We start from the raw sequence: 26,315 nt of genomic DNA on the forward strand, positions 1-26,315 counted from the left end.
AAACCTGGTCCATACTATCTGTCAAAGACCGATAAACTAGGGAATTCTGTGTACTTTTTAAAATAGTGCATTCTTTTCAGTGATTCCAGGAATAATGGGGCTTGATTTCCAGTGTGTACCCCAGTGAGTCATAACAGTACTTCGTTTAATGAAGTGGGGGTCTGTTTTCATATGGAGAAGAAGAGATATTACTTTGCACTTCTGACTTCTTGATGTGTGTGTTATTTTATAGTAAGCCTCGACCAGCCTATAGAGAATGGGCTATAACTTCCTTTTCCTGAATCTCAAATAGATAGCTGCTGACTCCACAGTGGCGAGAACCGGCCTTTCACATGGCAGCGGCAGCCTCCTGGGTGTCCTAGTGATTCGAGCGGTGCCTGCACCATTGTGGCTATGGGACTTGGGACTCTGCGATCTGGACTTTTCTTTATCTCTTGCTTATCTTTTGGCTGTGTCAAATCTTTTAATTCTGGTTTTTGTAACCAAGTGGGCGCCAGTGAATTGTGACTTTGTGCACTTTTCGCAGTACTAAAGTATTTCTATACTTACTACATGTGACAAATAAATAAATCTATCCTTCTCCCTGACAGCAGTCTGAGATTAAGCCAGTCTGTCCCTATTTTTGGGATCACATTTCATCCAGAGATGAGCTTCTTATCTCATATCCAGGCCATCATGAAGCCAGTCAGCTTCCACATCCACACATTCTCCAACTTTGCCTCATCTCAGCTCACCTGCTGCTGAAACCCTAATTCATGCCTATGTTGCCTCTAGACTCGGCTATTCCAACATGTTTCTGTCTGGCTCCCCACATGCTTGCTGATCTATATTTTCTTAGTTAAGAAACATCTTGCTTTTAAAATTCTTATCTTTGTTCTCAAATGACTGTGAATCCTTGCTACTGTCAAATTCTGTAAATTCCTCCAACCTCACAGCCCTGTCCAAGATATCAGCGTCCTTCGAACTCTGACCTTTTGAGCATCCCCAATTTTAATTGCTCTACGTTTGCAGGTCACATCTTAAATTGATTAGGAGCTAAAGTTTGAAATTCTTTCTCTAGCTCTCGAGCTAATCTATCTCATTTACGTTGTACCTCAAAACCTACTTGGTATCATAATTCATTTTACATGGTGCTTTTGAAATGACTCCAGGCATTTTATTCATTAAAGCTGCTGTTTAATTATAAGGCTTTGTAGTAAATTTTCCATGAATTTTATTCTTTGCTGAAAATTGTAATTTTTATTTCATTATATCACTAAGAATAAAATTAGAGTAACCACTGTTGGCTGAAACCAACCTTTCTGTATTACTATGGCTGTTCCCTTGACTTCTGGAAAACCAAAGAAATAGTAGGTGCATATATAATATTATGATTATTATAATAAGGTGTGCCTTATAATTGAAATTAAGAGGCAATTTTAATTGGACTCTGAGGGGACCAGAAAGGCAGGTTTGTAGCATGCAATGCTGGAATCTTGTGCTTTGAGTATGAAACTCCAAGTCATAACCACAGATAAAATGATTGAGAGTTAGTCGAGGCCGGGCCTGTTTTACAGATTGTCATTCATCAGCTCGGCCCCATAGCCCCTTGACATTCAGAATAAGAAAATTTGATTAAAATATGGACTAGAAGTTCCATATCTTGTCAACATATAATATGTGCACACAAACTTAAATGGCGTTTTCAACAAGGTTGTCTTAGGAAGAGTAATATCAATTTAGTAGCTGAGAAAAATTGCTGTTTCCGGTTGCTGTAGGTTTGTAATTTGTTGCAGGGTTCTGTTGCTTCAGTTGTTAACTGGCTTAGTGTCATTTTCAGTTGTATACCTGTATCTGAACATTGATGTGTAGGTTCTTGGAATTTTGCTCACAAGTTTTGCTTATTTGAAATTTGTGACAGATGTTTCACTTCTCCTTTTCATGCAAAGACTTGCATTGATTTTTCTTAGGTTTGTAAAATGCACTGTAAAACAAAAAAATTAAATGAAATATCTAGTTTAAATAAAACCCCTTGCCAAAGTTTTTCTTAACAGGTGCCAATCTGCTTTTTCTACGGTTACTAAATTTGCTAAATGTCTCTCATCTAAAATGACTGTAATCTAAATATTTTGAAATCAGGCTTACAAGATCATATTTAGCTGCAGTGTTAATCCTTTACTGCAAGTGTGTATCATTAACTGTGAGTTATAAAACTAAACTTAAATCAAAAATTCCAGACGTGGAGAAGATTTAAAGAAAATTAAGCAAATGTTTTGGGACTGTGGGTTCTAAGTTTAAGGAGATGCTCTGAGAAATGGCATTTGTTTAATTGTAGAGAAAAATCAAGTCATATACAAAACATTTAAAAAGCTGAGAAATGTCGGTCATTCCATAAAAATAAGTGCAGTGAGAAAAGCCGGTCAGCTCATATTTGCATTGAGAACCGAATATTCTCTGATCACAGTGTGCCATGAATGATTCTTCAGTGCTTTCAGAAGTGTCTGCAGACATTTAGAGATTACATAAGAACTGGGAGCAGGAGTAGGCCATCCGGCCCCTCGAGCCTGCCATGCCATTCAATAAGATCATGGCTGATCTTTTGAGACTCAGCTCCGCTTACCCGCCTGCACGCCATAACCCTTAATTCCTTTACTGTTCAAAAATGTATCTTGCCTTGCCTTAAACACATTCAGCAAGGTAGCTTCAACCGCTTCACTGGGCAGGGAATTCCACGGATTCACAACCCTTTGGGTGAAGAAGTTCCTCCTGACCTCAGTCCTACATCTACTTCCCTTTATTTTGAGGCTATGCCCCCGAGTCCTAGTTGCACCTGCTAGTGGAAACAACCTCCCTGCCTCGACCTTATCTATTCCCTTCATAATCTTATGTTTCTATGAGATCTCCCCTCATTCTTCTGAATTCCAATGAGTATAATCCTAGCCTACTCAGTCTCTCCTCATAATCTAACCCTCTCAACTCTGGAATCAACCGAGTGAATCTCCTCTGCAGCCCCTCCAGTGCTAGTATATCTCTTCGCAAGTAAGGAGACCAAAACTGCACACAGTACTCCAGGTGTGGCCTCACCAGGACCCTATACAGATGCAGCATAGCCTCCTTGTTTTTAAACTCCATCCCTCTAGCAATGACAGACAAAATTCCATTTGCCTTTTTAATTACCTGCTGCACCTGCAATCCTACTTTTAGCGATTCATGCAGACGGACACCCAAGTCCCTCTGCACAGCAGCGTGCTGCAACTTTTTACCATTTAAAACATAGTCTATTTTGCTGTTATTCCTACCAAAATGGATGACCTCACACTTGTCAACATTGTACTCCATCTGCCAGACCTTTGCCCACTCACTTAGACTATCTGTATCCCTCTGCAGACTTTCAGTGTCTTCTGCACACTTTGCTTTACCACTCATCTTAGTGTCATCTGCAAATTTTGACACACCACACTTAGTCCCCAACTCCAAATCATCTAAGTAAATTGTAAAGAATTGCGGTCCCAACACTGATCCCTGAGTCACACCACTAGCCACTGACCGCTAACCAGAAAAACACCCATTTACCCCTACTCTTTGCTTTCTGCTAGTCAACCAATCCTCTATCCATGCCAATACATTACCTGTAATACCGTGTAACTTTATCTTATGTAGCAGCCTTTGGTGTGGCACCTTGTCAAATGCCTTCTGGAAATCCAGATACACCACATCCACAGGTTCCCCATTGTCCACCATGCAAGTAATGTCCTCAAAGAATTCCACCAAATGAGTTAAACATGACCTACCCTTCATGAACCCATGCTGGGTGTTCCCAATGGGAGAATTTGTATCCAGATGTCTTACTATTTCTTCCTTAATGATAGATTCAAGCATTTTCCCCACTACTGAGGTTAAGCTAACTGGCCTATAGTTACCTTCTTTTTGTCTATTTCCTTTTTTAAACAGTGGCATCACATTGGCTGCTTTCCAATCTGCGGGAACCACCCCAGAGTCCAGTGAATTTTGGTACATAATTACTAGTGCATTTGCTATTTCCCTCATCACCTCTTTTAGTATGCTGGGATGCATTTCATCAGGGCCAGGAGACTTGTCTACCTTTAGCCCCATTAGCTTGCCCAGCACTGCCCACACATTAAGTAAGTATCATCTGACTAATTTTGAGAAGTGATATTTTGGTTGAAATCTTCTGGACCTAGTCCCAGTTGGAGCTAAAGTCAAAAGAGAGAGTTACCATTTGGACATGGCAACCCTAGATGAGTGAATTTCGTGATAATCAGCTGTTGCTTCAACCACTGCCACCAACAGCATCACCACCATCCCCCCACTCCCCCCACCTCCAGCCTCCATCCCACCACCGCCACCTACTAACTGCAGCTCAGCCTTCCACTACTGATTCAACATTGTTTGAATAAATTCAGAGAGGCAAGTTCTAAATTAAATAACGGAAGCTGACATTGCACTGACCAGATTTGTAATTCAATAATCACTCAAGGAATTGTGTGCATATAACTTAACCCTGGCACATATTTTTTTGAAAGTTGTGAATGTTTGCTTGGAAGTATTCTTCTGTTTTTCTCAGATCGTGACTGAAGTACTGTTTATCAGTTAGTATGTCCACATTGATTGTGAATCTTAATTTCAGGAGATATGACATATCTTTGTTCTTCCTGTTCATATACTTTAACAGATTTTATTGTAGTAAGTATCCTTTTCACTCAGCAGATAGAATGCCAGCCTTTGAGGAAGAAGTAAATTTATTCCCACATAACTGATTTCAAAAATATCCAGATTGTAACTCCACTGCAATACGAAGGCAATTGTTGAATATGCTATCTTTTAGATTATATTGTAAATTAAGGTTCTGCTGTTTATTTGTGTAAATTTTAAAGGTTCGATGGCATTTTTCAAAGAAGAGTAGGACGTTTGCCGAGTGTTGTGACCATTCATCTTCTACAACCTAAAAACAGATTAACTGGCTACTTAAGTCACTAAGCATCTTCTGTAGTGCTCTGGTGCAGAAAGGTTATAACACCCTACGCAGCAATGAAAATAAAGTACTTTGGGATGAATTGATTTTTGAAAATCTGGCTATTTTATGTCATTATTGTGGGACTTTTCAATACTGAAGCTCCCAGTGTTAGACTTTGCCAATAACTTGTATTGTAGGTTTCTGATGATTAGTCTGTGTAAGATTCGGCTAGTAGAACTCGTGTTTCTTTGTTTCTCAACAGAGCTATAACGCTGAGCAATCGCCTGGTGCTGCTTTCGGCGACTGCAGCAGATGCAGGAAAATACTATGTACAAGCAGTCAATGAAAAGAATGGAGAAAACAAGACCAGTCCATTTATCTACCTGAGCATTGCAAGTAAGTGTGAAAACTAAGTGAATTGTACTTGTATTCAGGAAGAACAGGGGTTTCTGAAGGTGCAGTATGGCCTTTACCAAGGGACTTAGAACATTGTGGATTTATTTTTTACACATTTAAATAAGATCTTCTCGTCAAATCAACACAAAGTCAAAAACTTTTTCTCACTTCTATTCTTATTCAAGACAGCATCAAGAGTGAAATCAACTACAATTTTAATTGTTACTATAAAGTTTGGAAGTACAAAAATATTTTGTAGAACTTGTTGACGAATATGATGAAATGAATTGTTTTGAGATCATGGCGTAACATGGAAAGAGAACTGTAGTGAACAAGAAATTGGGGTGATTACAAATTGTTCTTGTAAATGACCTTGCTTACATTCCTGAGGTCTTGGATTATTTGAAGCTTTCCTGTAATTTTGGATTTCATAGTGCTGTGGGTGGTACTTCTCGTTAGAGTTTGAAAATGGAGAATGTGCTTGGATTGAACCTACTTTTCTCATCAACCTGTTTAGAGATGTCAATACACACCTCAGGTGGGACTTGAACCCAGACCTTCTAGTCCAGGGGGAAGGACACTACCACAGCAGCACAAGAGTCGCTTGTGCTGAAATCTAGTCTTTTTTTATTTAGCCTGTTTTCCAAATCAACCTGTCACAGATATTGTTACAGACCTTTGGATCTGGTGGAACTTGAACCCGGGTCTCTTGGTTCAGGGGTAGGAACACTACCTCTGGGCCACGAGAGGGCCTGTGCTGGAATTTAACATTCTGCCTTTTAATTGGTAACAGAAGATTTCACAGACAATAAGCCTATTTGTGCAAGTGGATGGGCTTTGAATAGAAACCATTCTCTATTGCTTCCAGGGGTGGCATGTTCTCATCCATCTTGCACCTTCCCTTCCCACAACCCTACTTCCACAACAAAAGTTGAGGAAGTTTCTCTCTAGGTGGGCACAGCAAGCCACAACATTTCCCAACTCCCAATTCTGGGGTGAAAGTCTGGGCCTTCAGTGTGAATCCACAACTTGTCCCATAGATTGATCAGCTGTCTCGGATAAGAAAATTCCTGATTTCAAACTTCTGGCTCTATGCTTATTTGTTTTAAATGCCTGTTCCCCTCTACTTCATAAATAGTCATGATTAGCATTGGATAACTCTTCATTTGGATACTTTGATTCCTTTTTCTCCTCTGTAGGATAATATCTGACTTGTCCTTGAAAAATTATTTTGGGATGGCTGAGGCCATATACAAAAATGAGTAGTTCTGAGTAGAAAACGGTTTCCCAATAGTTTGGCAATTTGAATTTCAGCATGTGGTCACTTGACTGAATGTGTAACCACATTCTTTAGAGGATATAGCCAATTTGACCTTGTTAAAACTAGCAAAGCCCTTGTTGCAAAGTTGGGTGGAATATTTCATATTTGTGAAATGATAGGGGAAGAGTGCATGGTCCCTCCAGAAGATGATATTTTCTTTCTAGGCTTGGAGACTTAAAAAAAAGATGTGCAGGTGCACAGAGAGCCCCTGAAATTGAAACGTTGTTAACCACCCGGCATTTTGATACAAGCCAGGCAGTAGTCTGTTTTGTTATTAAGGTAAAAATCAGCCAATTAATTTAAACCAGGCACTAGAAACTGATGGTTTTGACAACCTATTGTAAGAAATTAATAGGTCATCAAGGGTACAAAAGTAGAGGACATTCGAAAATTGGTGGGAGAGCAGCTGTCATCTAATAGAGGTAACAACCCATCAGCTCTAATGAGAAATCCCTGGCTCTCACAGAATTCCCAAAGCTCTGAGTAACCATCATCTAACTAAAGGTACAGCAGTACTCTTAGCTAATATTCTTGACACAAGTACTCGACAGAGGAGTTCTGACACAAGAATTTGACAGAGAAAGGCGTTCCCTCAGTGGACAGGGCACAGAGCATTCTGGAAGACACATCCTGGCTGTCATTTAGAGAGATAAAGTTTTAATTTTTTTAAATTATTTTGGTTTATATAAGTGGAAATTCTTTTTATTGGAGCAGCATATTATTAGAAATTTGTTTTATTCGGGATCAGTCAGTGGTTAAGGGAAAATTGTCCGGTTTGTTAGTAATTCTGTTAATTTGTTCGCTGTTAGAATTAGATAAATAAATTGTTACTTGTTGATTATAGAGCGAGTGAAAGGAGATGCAGGTTATAATACTTTTCATGCTTATTTTAACAGATTATGAGGCAAGGCGAACCTCTCGATGTTTCGGTTTTAGTTAGCAGAAGCGGGTTGACTTCTGCTTCATAACATCCTATTAAGTCTAACCTATTTGAGTGACAGTCTTTTGATTTAAATTGTAACTTACCTTTTAATCTCAATTTTCCAAAGTAAGCAATGTTTCTTCATATGGATTTGCAGTTTATATCACTGCTCCTGTTCATATGTCTCGGTTCTGACAGATTCTTGTTGAGTTATCATGTGGACTGATGTATAAAAATCATGATCTCAATGCATTAGGTTTCTGATATTCTAAAATCTAAAGTGGCTGAAGTAAGTTTCTTTTTACTTTTGTTCAATTATTGTATTACTCTAATGATCATGTTGACTTGCACTGTATCAGTTCATAAACTGAAGGCTATGTCTCTCACTCTAGATTTATTTCCCTGTTCTCTTTGAGAGAACTGAACAGCTACATAAAAGGGTAGGTTAAAAGAAAATAAACAAAAGTGATTAAAAATAATGGTTTAAAAACATTCTTTCTCAGAATGGAGAGGAAATGTTTGGATCTTAATTATGGTTAATAGATTACTTAAATATATCAATTTAATGTTTAACAAATGAAAATTCCTGGAGTCAAGCAATCACTTCTTTACTTCAGAGTTTAAAGGGATTAGTCTGCCACTTAGTTTGTATGGCTTGTCAATAATGTGCACCGTTGTTTGTGTCTCTTCGTAAGTCTATAAGGGATTTGCATTGAGGCTTAGCACTGAAGTTGGTCACGCAAGGCTCTGGCTTGTCCTAAACTTGTTTTGTATGGACCACTCTTTCACCATGCTAGTTCAAAGCCTGTTATTTGACAGATGGGATTTGTCACAAGGAAGCTGTTAGTCATGCCCTGTATTTCCCATCCCTTGATCCAAAGCATGTCTCCTGGTAGATTTTGCTCAGTAAATGAGCACCATTCCGGGTGGCAAGATGGAAGGTCGGCAGTAGATGGAGTGAATATGTCTCTGTGGAGATGTATACGTGTATGAACAGTTTCAAAGAGTGAAAGTTTGTGAAGAGACGAAGCCAGGGGAGAGTGGTTGATCAGAGGGTTCTAGTTATAATGCACATTGTGGCATTCAATTGAGAGTCAACAAGATGTGTATGAGAAGACCTATGCCATACAGAAACACAGTATACTGGTGAAGAGTAATCTGGTGAGGAGTTTGGTAGGGCAAGGAAAGATCCAAATCTTTCAGCATTAATGTTGAGGAGGTGGAGTATTTATGATTTTAGAGGGGTTTATTATAAGTTGTGCTATGTGCTCTTGTCCATAAACTTTGTAATGGCTCTGCTAAGGACTTTGCTCAGGGTATAAAGGATGGAGCTTGGGTGGCACAAAATATTTTCTGAGCATAGATGAACTTGTAAGATCTGTTTGTTGGCAGGTTGCACTAATCCAGTGGTAGTCCATTGGACAGTGTTCTCTGTGCACATCAGCAACTTAAAAAGTGGGTATCTGTAGCTCAATGCTTTTGCATCATTTGTTTTGCAAATTGACTCATACTGGTCACCAGAAGTAAAACATTTTGTACAGTTGAATGCAGTCATCTCAGTGATAGAATATGAGAATAATTCTGATTAGAAAGCATCAAAAGGCTGTGTTGTCTCACTGGAGTCTCCATATATGAAGATCATATTCTCAGGTGGATTTTGTAAAGGTGGGAGGAAGATTCATCAGCAACATCTACTTTGCTGATGACATTGTACTTAGAGCAATAAATGAAGGCTTCCAAAAATTAGTTAATAGCTGTGAATGAAAATGATAGATTCAGATTAACACTCAAATGCAAGTAAACACACACTGTGGTAATATACAATGGAATAAAGACATTACGGTTTGCGACATTGCAGTAAATGGAAACAAGTTAGAATAGTCCATCAAGTCACTTTTTTAAATTAAATTACTGGATGAGGGCGTCGCTCACTAGGCCAGCATTTATTGCCCATCCCTAATTAATTCAACTATCACAGAAACACAGTAAAATGCAACATCAAATGTAGTATTTAAAACCAGAAAATGATTTGACAAGCCAAACATGTTCTTACAAATGACGCAACATTATAAAAAGGCATCAACCTGAAACTTGAAATGAGAATCTGTTATGTCTGGTGAGTAATGAATTATGGATGTGAAGCTTGGAGCATTGAGCAAGAGGAAGAAACGAAAATCAATAACTTTGAAATGTGGTGCTTAAGAAGGATCCTAAGGGTAATCTAAGTGGAGAAAAGGACTAACTTACAAGTACTGAGTCAAACTGAGAGAACAAAAGTATGTTCAAATAATATCAAAAGAAGACAAATTGAATTCATTGGACATGTTACTTGGTAGAAGGATTGGAACACCTAATCAATACTAGAAGGGTAAAGGGGTGACAGTGAAGGAAGTAGCTAGACAAAAGACAGAGATTAAAATTAAAGATTGGCTTAACCAGAATTTCAACAATGAAGTCATCCACTGTTGCTATGATCAGAAAGTTTAGAAAACTTCAGTCCCATACACGTAGACAATAATGACAAGGGATATTTGACACACAAATAGACTTGTGCAGTCTATGCCAGTGTTTATGTTCCATACAAGTATACCACACAATTGATCCCATCTAAAACTTTACCAATTTGATTTGTTTGGTACTCTGATGATAGTTTGAGTTCAGTGGTACTTAACATTATTGCTGGAACTGAAAAGTATGAATTTTCATAATCAGAAACAAGTTCTGATTATGGTTGATATGGCTGGTTTCAGTGGGAAAAGCTTATGTTGCTACCTAAGTGATTGAAAGATAATACTGTAGCTTTGACTACAACTGATTATAGAAGCATACAATGAAAGGATTGTGCAAGGGAAAGAAAGGAAGTATTTTACTGTTGTAGTGTTTGGTAACATGAGCAGATGTTAAGGTGAAATGGTTTTGGCCAGGAACATAGTGTGATTATGAATATTTGATATTATTTTCAAATACTCAGAATTATGAAGGAACAGGGATCAAAAGGGAGCCCTCTGGAGATCTGCCACTAATTATCATGATCAGAAGTTGGTAAACTGATAAGCACTTTGCTGTGGAAGTTCTTCAGATTTCCAATAAAATCAGTAAATCTTTCAAGATCAAAGAGTTTTAACGCGGCTAATGAGGGAGCATCTTTCACAGTATGGCCATTACTGTCTTGAGTTTATAAGGTTGATAGATTTACATTTGCATATCATCTTTCATAGCCTCAGGGCATCCCAAAGCATTTTATAAGCATTGAAATATGCTTTGACTGTTTTTAACCTTTGCTCAGGAAAACCTGATCTGTGTGCTTCTGGGCCTGTAAAATGGACATTGAACCATGTGTGACTTTATGTGGGATTCTTGTCAGGTGCGCAGTACATTTTGAGATTTGCAATTTCAAGTGTTTGGCAAACCAGTTACAAGGACCTCTTTGGTTCTACACAGTGCAGCAGCCGAGTTTCCAACATTTTTTCAAAGGCATTCTCTCCCCCCACCCGCAAACCTAATTTTCCCTTACCCCCATGGCATCTCACATTCCCTGATAGAAGCCTATGCCCAGTCAGATTTCACCATTCCACTAGATAGTATTGCTGTAGCCATGGTGATTTCTTTTAAAAGCAAGTTTTGAGGCCCAGCTTTGGAATTAATGGGTTTTATGTACTGATAGAGTTTTATGACTGAATAAGATAAACATGATTTAATTTAGAGGAATCACAGAGTTCTTTTAAGCTTAAGGGAAACACCTGGAGAGAGAAGTTGATTTTAGATTTTCGTTCAGGTTTGGAGTATTGAATATTGAAGTATTTGGTGCTCCTGAGAAGGCAGGGGTATGTAGTTAACTAATTTACCTTAGATTAAGAGATTGTGTCAGTCCCAGACCAGAAATGTTGAGAGAAAGACCTGAAGATGGTACTTAAAGCTGAGTACATTTAAGCAGGTATATACTAATAGCTCCAGGAAGAAGCTGTTTGCAGTATCAGTTTAAAAATTGATGTCACAAATGACTTAAACTACCAAAGTGTTAGTTAAGTGACTGTAGTGAGACTATTGTGAATAGTGTTTTGGGTAATGTACTGGGATGTGATTTGTGTATATCTAAAAGCTATTTTGTTTCTTTCAATCTATGCAGTAGTGTTTTGGGATTAATGCGCTTATACTTTTATTGTGTGGTTAAAAATCTTCGAGTTTGCATTCTAAGCAGATGGTTTGGTTTATTCTATTTTATCTTCATCTCTTTCATATCAAACATCTGTTTTATTGTTAAAGAAAAATATGCAGCATTATGTACATTTGTATCAGTGAGCTACTACTTCATTAAAACCAAACAAATCAAACTATGATCTATCAAGCCAGTTTGTCTTCTGGATCTGACTTGTCTGGTAATAATTTCAGTTGGAATCACAACATTTACCTCCCATGTTTCATGCAGAGGACATACTGAATGAGTAGTTCTGTACAGTTCCCAGGAATCATGCAATATTGCTGGGAATTATTCTAAAATGACTGGAAAACGACTAAACCTCGAACAATCCAAGAAGATCCTTAATTCAAATTCCCTTTCTTTGATACTGGACTAAATATTAAAAGTTGTAATCCTTTAAGGATGTTTCTTGGGTTGGGGGCAAGTCAGGGTAATGGTGCAAGAGGCATCATTAACTGGCGGATCCTCCATGGCAACCCCTTTAGCAATCTGAATCCTCTTGCCAACCAATCAGTGCACACAGGGGCGTGCCACATATTGGTGAGAATACTCCAATGGTTTTACTCAAGAATGTTTTTGAATTTCAATGAATACTTTATCATACTTGGTTTAATTGGAGTCATCCTGTGCAGAAGTTTTCAACTTTTTGCATCGCTGAAACAGCAAGATTACATTCTGTTTGAGGTGGAAAAAAAGATGAGAAACAGTCCATACATCAGTGTGGAAATCTGCTCAATTAAATCATGTCATCAATGAAAATACTTGGTTTCTTTCTGTGCAGTTTCTAAATGTGGTATATGTTGTTTAAAAATGTCATGGAAAATGTATTGTAAGGTGTCGATACTTGTAAGCAAATGTTTATTGTACAAATAAGCAACTCATACTCAAAGATCAAGTCCTCATAAGAATATTTCCTTATTGATTGCCTCTTTCATTAAAAATAAATTGAAAGAAGCAAGTGTAAGAATGATAACTCTCTGCAAATAACATAAGACACACTTATGCCACATTTAAAGAACATTGAATGCCTGAAATAATCCTGTTTGGTTTGGATCCTGCAATCTAGGGGATAGACATCCAGTGTACTACTCGCTACACAGAATTATTAGTGCATTCAATTGAACTTTGTTTTTACGAGAGCTTCTTGATATCACAGTTGATCATCTGCTGTCTTGATGCTATGTGCACACGCTCTCATTGAACCTTTATAATTCAACATTGTATTGAAGCCACATAATCCTTTTGGGACTAAATACAGCAATGTTGAGTAGGTTTAAGTAAATGGGTGCTGCTTAATAGAACTGGTGAACTCACCTACTGGATGTGGGAGATTGGTAATTGGCTTGATTGGGTTACTCTGATTTTCACGAACAAAACAAAGCTGTGTACGTATTTCTGTTGTAGCTTTACTGAAACAGCTTGACAAGGACACAGTTGTAGAACACATACCTTCATAAATACAGTTGGAATGGTCCTGTAGCTTTTATCAGTGCCATTAGCCATTTTATGATATCCGTGGAATGAATTGAATTCTCTGAATATTGCCTCCTGCAATGAAAAGGATCTCGGGAAGAAGCCAAGATATATGATTCATTTGGGATTTCTGCCTGAAGTGGTTGCTCTGTCATTACTAAGGATGGGGATGTTTTTGGGGTATCCTTTAATTCTTGTTTAATAGTGCACCACTATTTATGACAGATATGACAGGATTGCACAACTTTGATCTAATCCGTGTTTTGTGGGATCTCTTAGCTGAATCTATATAATGTTGTTTCTATTCTTTAGCATGTAGATCATCCTGTTGTAACTTCATCCAATTGACAACACATATTTAGGCTTGGCAGTGACATGTTCTTCCGTATACCTTATCTAGTCCATGTTGGTCCTTGGCTTATCGGTAATCGTAGAGTAAGAAATGTGTTGCATTTGAGGTTGACAGATAGTGGCAGAATATAATACTGCAGCTGCTGTCACTCATAACATCTTAAGGATAGCAAGTTTTGAGCTGTGGGTATCTTCTGAATCAATCCCATTTTCCCACATTAACTTGATCTTCATGAAACTGTGCAGCAGACACTGCTGCCAGCACCTTCAGGACAGACGCATATACAACAGATGAATTAGTAAGGATGAGATCAAACCCCTTTTCCCTTCTTAATGATCTTTCATCACCAAGACATACAGCCAATCTGACAGAAATGTGTTCTTCAGGCCTCACCGAGTTTGGTTGGGAATTGTATCACCAAGCTGTTCTTGCTGATGGATGTTACAGTATTGTGATCGAGTGGCCCCAATTGTTACGGATATGTGCCCCGTTGACGTTGGCACCTACCAGGTCAGATTCCTGACTAGAACCTGGCTGGATAGATTAAAAATGTTTAATTGTTTTACCAAAAAGATATGAGTGCAGAGTGTTACAGTCTTTGTTGTGACAGTGAAGCAAAATGAAGTTTTCTAACAATAGAAATTAAGATAACCAAGGGAAACACTGTTATATTTCTTTATAATACAGATTCTTAAACATATAGTAAAAATGACCCATGCCAAATCAGTACACCCTGGTACAGCTTCCAAATGCTATTGCAACTTTAAGAATATCAAGTCCTTTACTTTGAGCACAGTCCAGTCCAGTTCATTCCTAAGAAAGTTGTTATTTTGTTTTAATATTTTGGTGATCTTGCAATCATTAAAATTTCAACACTCATGCTGGCACTGGAGATAACTGTATTTTTATTGTTATTACGCTCCTGACTTAATATCCTTGCCACGGGTTTCTGTTAAACTTCAAAACCTTAAGTTCACTCTTTTTCACTGACTGTGTCCCCATTACTTTGGTTTCATCACTTTAAACTCCTTTCCTTAGGAACTGAGCTTAGTATGTCACTACATCAAAAGACTTCTCAGCATTTCAGAGTTTGATACATGCTTCTTTCTCAGATAACTTGCTAGCACAGACTGACTCAACCCAGAAAAGTCTCTCCTTAAGTCCACTGGGTGGTTTCCTAGGAACTGTGGTTAACTTCCTCTCACATGGAATTATGGGTATTGTTTTTTCTTGCTTTCTTTAAATACCAAATATCAACTCCAAGTGCACAGACAAACCCACAAATCCAATCCAGAATTCCAAAGAGTCAAACTCGCAGAAACTAACACCAAGATACCTATCTATCAATCTATTGGTACTTCCAGTGCTTATTTGAAGTGGTGTTCAATGAAAGGAAATATTGATTGATCAGTTGAGTAAGGTCAGCAAATAATAATCAGGAGCAGGTTTCCATGCCTGTCTTGAACTAGATGCTGTGAGACCTTCTGCGGCCCAGTGTCAATGTTGAGGAATTCCTGGGCCACTACCTACAATAAGGTAAAGGAAATAGGAGCAGGAGTGAATGATACATCACCTCATTCCTGTTTTACCATTCAGTATGATCAAAACTGATCTTCTGCCTCAACTCTACTTTTCTGCCATGGCCCATATCCCATCATTTCCGGAGAACTCTGTCAAGTCTGTTCAGAATCTTATGTTTTAATAAAATTCCACTCATTCTGCCAAAGTTCAGAGGATATAGACTGAATTTTCTCAACCTTTCCTTTTTGGCTGTCCTCTCAACTCAAGAACCAATCTACTGAACCTTTGCTGAACTATGTCCAAGCTAAATATATATTTACTAAACATGGAGACCAGATTGAGGTGCAGTATTTCAGATGTGGACTTAAGAAAGTCATAAACAATTATTAAGACTCCTTGCCCTTGTATTCCAGTTCCTTTGCAATAAAAGCCAGCAATTATGCATCTTAAATATTTGCTGTGTCTGCATGTTAAGACCATATACCACTATACTATTACCCTAAATTGCATAAGGTATATTAAGGGATGATGCTGTTAAGACCCTTGAACATTGACTGTTAGGTGTGATTGTGTCAAACTGTTGCTTGGTTTGGTAGTGATGATCAATCTGACTGAACCTGTATGTACTGACTAGGACTTTAAACATTTGCTTGAACAGCTTTATAGCCTCTGCTGTGTTTTCAGCATGTTGTCTTTGGTTTGTAGTATTCATTCGTCTTGACACATTTTTCCCAATTGGTAATTGTTGGGGAAAGGCTGCCAGAGGCAGAATCTGAAACTGCTGGTGACTGAGGAAAACAAGTAATACAATGGACAAAGAGGAACCTTAACCATAAGAAGATTACAAGTCAGTGCTCCGAATAACAGTCAAAGACGATATATATGTGCTTGGATAGTATAATAATGTAAATATGCTTCATTGGTGAATGGAAATTGTAATTGGGCAAGCACATAGGATGCTGTAATTGGTTAACTACAATAATGAGAGACAAATGAAGTAACCAGAATGACTAGTTGTAATTAGATAGTGATAACCATAAAGCAAGTGTATACCTATGATTACTGTATGTACACTGCTCTTACAATAACATAAGGTATAAAAACCGATAGGATTTTTTTGGGGAATCCATTTGCCGCATGGTGGAAATGTCTCCCCTATACATGCTTGAATAAAGACCATTATGAAGAAATGACCCAGTGTTGTCTGATCAGTTGCAGAAACCAGGGAGTTGGATAACTGAAGGTTCTTAGAACAGTAATACTCAACAACAACATAGTCGTTCAGGTAAATTCAGCAATTCAGCAGTCCCAGCATTATCATGCGAATATGTGAGTCAGAAATAGGAGCTGGAATTTGTCTAAGGTAGCAGAGTTTCTACAACTAGGACCAAAAATTGGCAGGTTTGAAGGAAGAGGAAACGATTCTCCTTTGTTTAATAATGGGACTTGGGACCAATGTCTTTCTAGCAGCAACTCATTAAGTGATGTCCTCTTCAGGTTAGCAGACCACAGCCATGAGCTGCTAGACCACACGGTGCTGGCAGCTTAGGAATATTGGAACCAGCTTGGCAGCTTTTTGGGGCAAGAGATCTGGGGCTTACATTTGTTTGGCAAAGAAATTACAGGCCTATGTGTTGTAGAAGATATGTTATGGAAGAAATCCCCTCTGGGACATATTTGGGACATGGGAGCTGCCTCTCTTATCCGTGGCCCCATCTCTGTAATGAAACCTCACCAGACTGCACCTGGGAAGTCATCCCCGTTTAGTTGATGACTTTGTCGTTCCGTGAGGGTCAGCAAAATCACGACTACATTATTAAGTGAGAGATAGTAAGAACTGTCGATGCTAGAGTCAGATATAACAGTGTGGAGCTGGAAGAACACAGCAGACCAGGCAGCATCAGAAGTCCTGACCCAAACCGTCAGCTTTCCTGCTCCTCTGATGCTGCCTGGTCTGCTGTGTTCCTCCAACTCCACACTGTGTTTCTACATTACTAAGTGTTCTTTTATTGAGCCATTGCTATAGAAATTGGCAGCCCACTTCTTGTTCCCTTGCCGGTAGAATGTCTTTGTGCCCTTACTCTGTTGAGACTCCCTGATATTGCCAAGTCTCCGGAATCCCAGCCTCCTTCCTTGGCGCTGGTAAAGTCCTCTCCTCGATATACTATTTAACTGGTGAATCAGACCTGCCTTAATTTTAAACTCTGTTTAATACCGTGAACCATGATCACTGAATGTATCCAATTCAGTCAACCTCGGAATCCTTTACACTTAAACAATTAGAAACAGTTGTGACCAATTCATATGCTTCGCATGTTCTGGAAGGACAGATCACATTTGGAGTAATACACAGCCCGAGTGAGTCTATAGTTCAGAGAGTTTGGGAGCAGCGTGGGAATAGAACTGGTAAATCTTTCTTCTTTCTCTACTTTTTAAAATTCAGTAGTCTATATGAAATGTTAATAAGGCACCTTACTCAGCTGACTAAGGAACAGTTATTGGTTAATGACCTGAAATTTGAATTGGGACTTGTTTTATTCATTCGTTGGGTATGAACGACTCTGGCTGGTAAGCATTTATAACCCATTCCTAGTTGCCCTTGAGAAGGTGCTGTGGAGCTGCCTTCTTGAACTGCTGCAGTCCACCTGCTGTGGATTGACCCAAAATGCCCTCAGGGAGGGAATTCCAGGATTTTGACCCAGCAATAGAGAAGGAGTGGTGATATGTTTCCAAGTCAGGATGATGAGTGGCTTGGAGGGAACTTGCAAATAGTGGTGTTTCCGTGTATTGGCTGGTCTTGTCCTTCTTAATAGTTGTGGTTGTGGATTTGAATATGCTGTCTGAGGATCTTTGGTGAATTTCTGTAGTGCATCTCATAGATAAGACAGACTGCTGCTTTTGAGCGTCGATGGTGGAGAGTATGTGGATGTGGTGCCAGTCAAGTGGGCAGCTTTGTCCTGGATGGTGTCAAGCTTCTTGAGTGTTGTTGGAGCTACATCCATTGAGACAGTTGGGGAATATTCCATCACACTCCTGACTAGTGCCTCATAGATGGTGGACAGGCTTTGGGAGTCAGGACGTGATTTACTTGCCACAATATTCCAAGCCTCTGACCTGCTCTTGTAGCCACTGTGTTTATGTAGCAAGTCCAGTTGCATTTGTGGTCAATGGTATCCACCAGGATGTTGATAGTGGGGAATTCAGTTATGGTAATGCCATTGAATTTCAAGGGGTGGTGGTTAGATTGTTTCTTATTGGTAATAGTCATAGCCTGCCATTTGTGTGGCAAAAATGTTACTTGCCACTTGCCAGCCCAAGCCTGGATAATGTCCAGATCTTGTTGCATTTGAACACAGACCGATTCAGTATCCAAGGACTTGCAAATGGTGCTGAACATTGAGCAATCATCAGCGAACATCCCCACAGCTGATCTTTTATTGGAGGGAAAGTCAGTGTTGAAGCAGCTGAAGATGGTTGGGCCTAGGACCCTTAGGAACCCCTGCAGAGATGTCCTGGAGCTGAGGTAATTGACTTCCAACAACCATCACCATGTTTCCATGTGCCAGGCACCACGCCAACTACCGGAGAGTTTGCCCCGATACCCATTGATGTCGGTTTTGCTGGGATTCCTTGATACAACACTCGATCGAGGGCTGTCACTCTCACCTCGCCTCTCAAGTTCAGCTCTTTTGTCCATGTTTGAACCAAGGCTCTCATGAGGTCAGGAGCTGATTGGCCCTGACGGACCCCAAACTGGGTGTCATTGAACAGGTGATGCTTGATAGCACTGTTGATGACACTTTCCATTACTTTACTAATGATCAAGAGTAGACTTGATTGGATGGTAATTGGCTGGGTTGGATTTGTCCTTTTTTAAATATACGGAACATACCAGGACAATTTTCTACATTGTTGAGCAGATGCCAGTCTTGTAACTGTCCTGGAACAGCTTGGGTATGGGAGCAGCAAATTCTGTAGTACGAGTTTTCAGTACTGTTGCCAGAATGTTATCAGGGCCCGTTGCCTTTGCAGTATCCACTGCTTTCAATTTCTTGATATCATGAGGAGTGAATCGAATTGTTTGAAGAAGAGTATCTATGATGCTTGATCATCCAACTGGCACATCTGGCTGAAGATTGCTGCAAATGCCTCAGCCTTAACACTGATGAGTTGGGCTCTTCTATCATTGAGGATGGGGATATTTGTGGAGCTTCGTAGCCGCTGCCTCCAGTGACTTGTTTAATTGTCCACCACCATACCTGACAGGTACTGCAGAATTTAGATCTGATCTGTTAGTTGTGGGATCGCTTAGCTTTGTCCATTGCTTGCTGCCTTTGCTGTTTGGCATGCAAGTAGTCTTGTTTGGTAGCTTCATCAGGTTGACATCTCAGTTTTAAGTATGCCTGATACTGTTTCTGGCATGCCCTCCTGCACTCTCCATTGAAGAAGTGTTGATCCCCTGACTTGATGGTAATTGTCGAGTAGGTGATATGCCAGGCCCTGGGGTTGCATATTTTACTGGAGTACAATTCTGCTGCAGTTGATGGCCCACAGCGCATCATGGATGCCTCGTCTTGAGTCGCTAGATATGTTCCAAGGCTGTCCCATTTTCATTGGAGGCATTTCAGAGATGGTTCACTGAGATAATACCTGGGATTGTCTTATGAACAAAAGCTAAATAGCTTGGGACTGTACTCACTAGGGTTTAGAAGAATGAGAGGTGATCTCATTGAAGTGTCTACAATTCTTAAGGGGCTTGACAGGGTTAATGCTGAGAGGATGTTTCCCCTTGTGGGGGAGTCTAGGACCAGAGGGCATAGTCTAAAAATGAAGGAGCACCAAATTAAGACTCAGATGAGGAATCCCTCCTCTGACGGTTGAGAATCTTCAACACTCCTTGCAACAGAGAGCGGTGAGGATAGAATCCTTGTGTATATTTAAGACTGAGATAGATTCTTGACAAGTAGGGGAACAAAGGGTTATGGGGAAAGAGCAGGAAACTAGATGTGAGGAATGCTGGATCAACCATGGTCCTATTGAATGGCAGAGCTGGCTCAACGGGATGGATGTCTACTCGATTTGTTATGGTCTTTTGCTAGTTCGTACAAATTAATTGCTAAGGCACTTGCAGAGCAGTGGAGTGTTTCCTACGTCTAAACTAAGGGACCCAGGGTCCAGAAGAGTGTAATAACTTCTCTGAAAATATTTACAAATGCTCTAACCTCAAAGTCATTTAGGTTTTGGTGAAGAGGCAGCATCCCTACTTCTGAGCCAGGAGGCCTGGGTCAAGTCCTACTGCTCCAAAGGTGTGTGGTTACATTTATAAATAGTTTGGTTAGAAAATATCCATACAAATTAGTTGTTAGGGCGCTTTTGGCATAATGGTATTCGTTTTTTATTCATGGGATGTTGACATCTTTGGCTGGACCAACATTTATTTCCTGTCCCTAATGGTCCAGACGGCAGTTAAGAATCAGCCACGTGATCTGGAGTTACATTTAGGCCAGACCAGGTAAGAATAGCAGACTTCCTTTATGGAAGGACATTAGTGAGCCAAATAGGTTTTTCCCAACATAGGCAATGGATTCATCGTCATCATTAGATTCGTATTTCCAGATTATTATCTTATGGTGGGATTTGAACCCAGGACCCCAGAATATTCCCTGTGATTCTGGATTAATAGTCTAGTGATAATTCCACCAGGCCGTTGCCTACCCTACCTTTGAGCCAAAAGGCCTGGGTTCAAGTCCTACCTGCTCTCGTCGTGTGTGAAAACGTACAGCAGGTCTGGCAGCATCTGTGAAGGAAAAAAATGGGAGTTAATGTTTTGAGCCTGGTGACCCTTTCCTTCACAGATGCTGCCAGACCTGCTGAACTTTTCCAGCAACTTCTGTTTTTGTTCCTGATTTACAGCATCCACAGTTCTTTTGGTTTTTTTGTGTCATAATGTGTCTGAACAGGTTGTTTTAAAATATCTCTCCGATAATTTCAAATTAATTGCTGAGTGTGCATGCATGGTAGTCCCTCAGAATGAGGATGACGTTAGCTCATGGCATGCCCCTACATTGTTGTCTTTTGACATGGCTGTTGTGCTTCAACTAAGTTAGTAATTAGATCTAATATATTTATTATTCAACAATGTAGAACTGTAACACATCTAATTATCGCAACCAATGACACAGATTGCCATAAATGTATGCAATAACATACTAACATGAGGCTCAGAAAGCAGATTTTGATTATTATCGGCAAGTGATCACTGCAAATGATGATCACTATAACAAGATTCCAAGGTAGTAATTGTATGATCTATTGCCATAACAAATAATGGGTTCACCTTGTTAGGTAGAGCAAGCTTGCTGTTTTGTGATTTTCAACAATGTCTTAACCAAAAAAAAGACACGGTGCTATGATGAGAATTCGTGTTGTGATAGCTTAAATACCTGGCATTTCCACAATTGAGCAACATGCTTTATGTCAGGATCTTAGTGTTATTGCTGAATTCTACATATTCAAGTACCAACAGTCTGTCACCTTTCCAGTAACACAAGAAAAATAGTTATGCGTTAGTATAGCAATTAATCTTCCTTATTGTGACACACAGTAACAGAACACTGAAAATGAAATGTATTGTTTAATAACAAGAATTTACTGAATATAGTGTGAAATGCTAATCCTGCCATAATAAAACTGGCAAGATAAAAATTGCTTTTTCACACTTCTAAAAGTCTAAGAGAAAAGGTTCCAAATCGCTGGTCAGCAACACTAGATTGGTTACATTTAATGAGCTGTCCTCAATCTTTGGAGCATCAATGTCTTCATTGTTTATTAATGAGTAGAAATGCATGTGACACGAATGATTTATGCTGAAAAATGGCTTGTATAATTCTTTCCCAAAACACATTAATTGAGCAATTGGAAGTCTGTTTTTTGCTTGTTTTCCAGTTAGAATGTAGCTACTAAATAATACATATTTTTGTCATTGTTAATGGGTCTGGTAACATTTCTGTGAGTGACTGACCATGCAGTTGACAAGAATTCATAAGATTTTCAATAAAGTTGAAAGATGACATCCATTTCTTGCTGCTTGGTGTTAAGTCTGTTTAATTCGTTAACAGGCTGCACTTGGTAGAATCCCGTGCTTTAATTTAGATGAAATGCTTTTTTTTTGCTACTAAAATAAATGGCTTATATTTACAATTTTTATGTTTCATTCAACAGTCATATTGTACTCAATGTCAATTTATGTTACTCTCTGCAAAGATGTTGCCAGACCTGCTGGATTTCTCTAGCATTTTCTGTTTTATTTCAGATCTCCAGAATTCTCGTTTTAACCAATCAAATTTGTTAGGGAAGGGTAGGTTCTTGTGCTGGTAGCATTACAGACAGATTCTGCCACAGGTCTGGTTAGCAGATGTCCTCGATTTAAGTTTTTGTTTTGGCAAACTGCTGTCATGACATCATCAAAGTGGTGCACACAAGCTCACACCATGTCGCCATTTTTCCCTGTTAATGACTGTCGAGTGTGAAAATTGATGTTTAGGCCATTCATATCAAATTTGCAAGCATTCTTAAAGCAGTGCTTTAGGTACCTTACTAATCTTTTAGCTCTAGCTGCATCATCCAGAAAAAAACCCTGGGTGCACAATCATCTTCCATTCAGTAAATGTGTCCGAGCAAGTGAAGTTGTCTCTGATTGGTGAGTCCTGATATATTTGGGGAATATATCTTAGAGAGAACTGCTGTGTTCATGATTTTGGCCTTCCATGAGATGCCCAGATGGTTCAGCAAACATTCAAGGTGTAAGTTAACCTTCAATTCTTGTTAGCTGTAAGTTGATCATATTGGTCATCAGCCTTACAAACAGGTGCTAAAGTATAAGCTTCATAAACCAGTATCTTTGTTCTCAGATTCAGTTTGATGATACTCTATGCATGATATGTGAGCTGCCTAAAGATGATAGGTTTCATAGTGCATGTATTGAGTTTTGCTGCAAGAGACAGATTGTCACTGAACGTTAACCTAAGGGTGCCAAATTTGCTACCACTTCTCGTGGGGCATTACTTCATGTGATCAAAGGTGTAGATGTGTAGTAATGGTAGTACTAGCATTGGAATGATCACTGATGATTTGGAATTGTCTTACTGTTTCTTTAATTTCTCTCCACCCCATGATCTAAACAGATAGTTTCATTGTGACTTCAGGTGTGTGATTTATTTGTATGTTCCAATGCCATTTATTTTTGTGTTTGGATTTTTAAGTTTTGAACTAGTGGCATATGGGTTTTCTGTGTGTCTGAAGCAGTTTAATGATTATCTTATAACTATTTCTGTCACCAAGGTGATATTTCTTAAAACATTTTGAGAGGAGGCCTCCAGGACAAGTGGTTTATTTGTTTCTATTGGGACGGTTTATAAGTGAATAAAATACAGTGTAGCACATTAGGCTTTCTGATGGAAGATTCTGAACTTAATCATTTTAAATTTAAGGAGAAACACCCAAGAGAGAAACCTTTCAGTTTTATTTTAGGTTTTGGGTAATCCTCTAGAATTCTTAGCTGAAGATGAATGTGCAAAGCAGTCTTTCCTCAGAAAAGAAGGAAGTAGTTTTGCATTTTGATAAAATAGACTACCCCAGAATATGGAGTTTAGTAATTGTTCCAGACCAGAAGTGTCCGAGTAAAACCATGATGGAGTTATTTGAAGCTGTAAAAGTTTAAATTCAAGTGTATGAAGGTTCCAAGAAGAGGTTATCAGAAGCTGGGAATTAAAGTCAGTTAATTTAAGCCTATAGAGGTGATTGGAAAGGAGATTTGTCTCTATTGTGAATACTGTAAAAGAGTGTTTATGGGATTAGTTGGATTATATTTTTACAATGAATTCTGGAATCTTCAAATATGTGTCATAGGTGAATAGCTAGATATATTCTATTCTGCATTCCTTTTGCTTAATAAACTGTTTTGTTGCTAAAACCATAGCTGCAACATTGCACACTTATATTTCATAAGAGACCACAGCATTGAAACCAAATACAAAATATGTTTCAGCCAAATTTCTGTTGGATATCTGACTTTTCCAATAATTATGCTAGCTAGGATCATTGTGCCATTTAATAATCAGTTGAGAGGTGTTCAGTGGCTGATTAAAGTGATTAAAATGCTGTCTAAATTGCATTATTAATCTGTGTTCAGCTGCTACGATGAAACCTGTAACAAGATGCGGGAAAACCAAATTTTGCCCTTGAGGTACAAAGCACAAAATGGCAGATTGGGTCTTTATGACATTATTGGAACCTAGTTTGCATATTTAAAGAGACCGGTTGGCTTACAGCTTGCTAGCTTGGCTGCAACTTAAAATTCTAGTTGGCCCATTTGAGGTGGGGAAGGAATGGCTGTCATCTAGGTTTTGCTTGATTATAGCCAGCTGTACTGTGAAAGGCATTGCCTCACTACTTGTGAGGCAACAATTGCTTAAAAACTTGATAATTTAGTAATTTCCAGTGTAGCATCCATGATATTATTTGCAGTAGTTGAAACATTGCTGACAGAAGCTGAAATTGTCCCTGGGACCTCTGTTCCTTTCTACAGACTGAACTGGAGCAGACACATAATCCAGTAAGGACTACAATACAGCACAACTGTGGCATTGCGCGTGGGGATGATGGATTCTTCGATTGACCTCCTGCACATTGTCTGAGCCCACCCCCAGTATTTGTAAAGAAATAGTGTTCTTTAAGCATCACTTCGTTAAAGTCAGTACTTAAGGTCATCAAGGCTGAAAAAATTATGAATATATGAATTAATTAATTAATGGCCTCAATGTAGGTTGCAGTGACCACAATATGGTTTCATTTTGCATTAAATTTGAAGGGAGAAGATTAGGACTGACACTAGTATTTTAAGCCTAAAAAAAGGCAACTATTTGGGCATGAAAGATGAGCTGTCTGATGTGAATTGGCGCACTAGGCTAGTGGATAGATCAGTTGAGGCACAATGCCCATAATAATGTGATATTTCAAAATATTCAGAATAAGTATATTCAAAAATGAAAAATTCTCAAAGAAAGATTCATCATCCATGGTTAACTGAAGAAGTTAGGGAAAAAACATACAACTCCATAAAGATAAACTGCTGATTAGATAATGGTCAGAACATAAATAATGGCAGAGAATGACTAACAGGTTACTCCAGCGAAAGAACTTAAAGTGTGAGGGGAAGTTAGCTTGGATTGTAAAAATGGATAGCAAATTTCTACAGGTATTTAAAAAGGAAAAGAATTAGTAAAATGAGTGTTGGTGAGAATGGAAAGTTGGTAGTTGTAGATAAAAAGAAAATGGCAGATGAAATTAACAAATGTTTTGCTTCTGTCTTCAATATACAGGATATAGAAAACATTCTAGTAATAGCTGTATATCAGGAGCAGTAAGGTAAGAGTGACTTAGTTAATTTACTATCACAAGGGAAAATAAGCAAATCAACGGAACTCTGGGCTGCCAAACCTTCAGGTCCAGATAGCTTGTATCCCAGGGTCTCTTTAAAAAAAAACAAAAAAAATTGCTAATGAGGTAAAAGGGCATAGGTATTAATTTAGCAAAATTTCTGAGATTCAGGAAAGGTTCCATCAGTCTGGGATGTAGCAAATATAACCTCTACTCAAGAAGGGCAAGAGGCAGTAGGTGTGACAAAGTTGTCATTTTGAAAGGCTATTTTGTCTTTGATTTTTTTGAAGGGAAGTTGTAAAGACAGAGGTGTTGAAGAGTCGAGGGACGAACAGTTTAACAAGGGAAGGGGAGCGGCCAGTTCTCCCAGTTCAGGTTTTTTTCTAGTTTTTTTTTAAGCTGTAGCAGTCACAATATGTTTTGAGTTGCAGAAGTGTTGCAAGCTTCAGTAAAGGATTCCCCTAACTTTCCCTGAAATCTCTCTGGATGTTGTTCCCTCCTGCCTGTAAGAATCTGTGTTGGAATTTACGTTTCGCCAAGGGGTGTGTTTATGGAATGTTACTATATATTGAACAGTTGATTATTTAAGCTGCTGTATTGGGTCTGTTAGGTTTTCCAATAGTTAAGCTACTGTAAATTCCACTTTCTTTTGTTTGTGTTTCAACTGTAATGTTTAAATAAAATTTGTTTTGCTCAAAGTCAAGTGGTTTGACCAGTTGCATCACACCTGGAACACCCACT

The 26,315-nt window shown here is 38.9% G+C and overlaps 1 protein-coding gene across 1 annotated transcript in view; it reads left to right on the plus strand.

The window, feature by feature from the left end:
• sdk1a (sidekick cell adhesion molecule 1a) overlaps positions 1-26,315 on the plus strand; it is a 720,929-nt gene that overhangs the window by 353,764 nt on the left and 340,850 nt on the right. The window contains exon 5 of the mRNA XM_048609738.1: positions 5,217-5,350. Coding sequence (XP_048465695.1) covers positions 5,217-5,350 — 134 coding nt within the window. The remainder of the gene's footprint in view (positions 1-5,216; positions 5,351-26,315) is intronic.

This window comes from Rhincodon typus, chromosome 21, assembly GCF_021869965.1.
Source record: "Rhincodon typus isolate 14 chromosome 21, sRhiTyp1.1, whole genome shotgun sequence".
NCBI lineage: Eukaryota > Metazoa > Chordata > Chondrichthyes > Orectolobiformes > Rhincodontidae > Rhincodon > Rhincodon typus.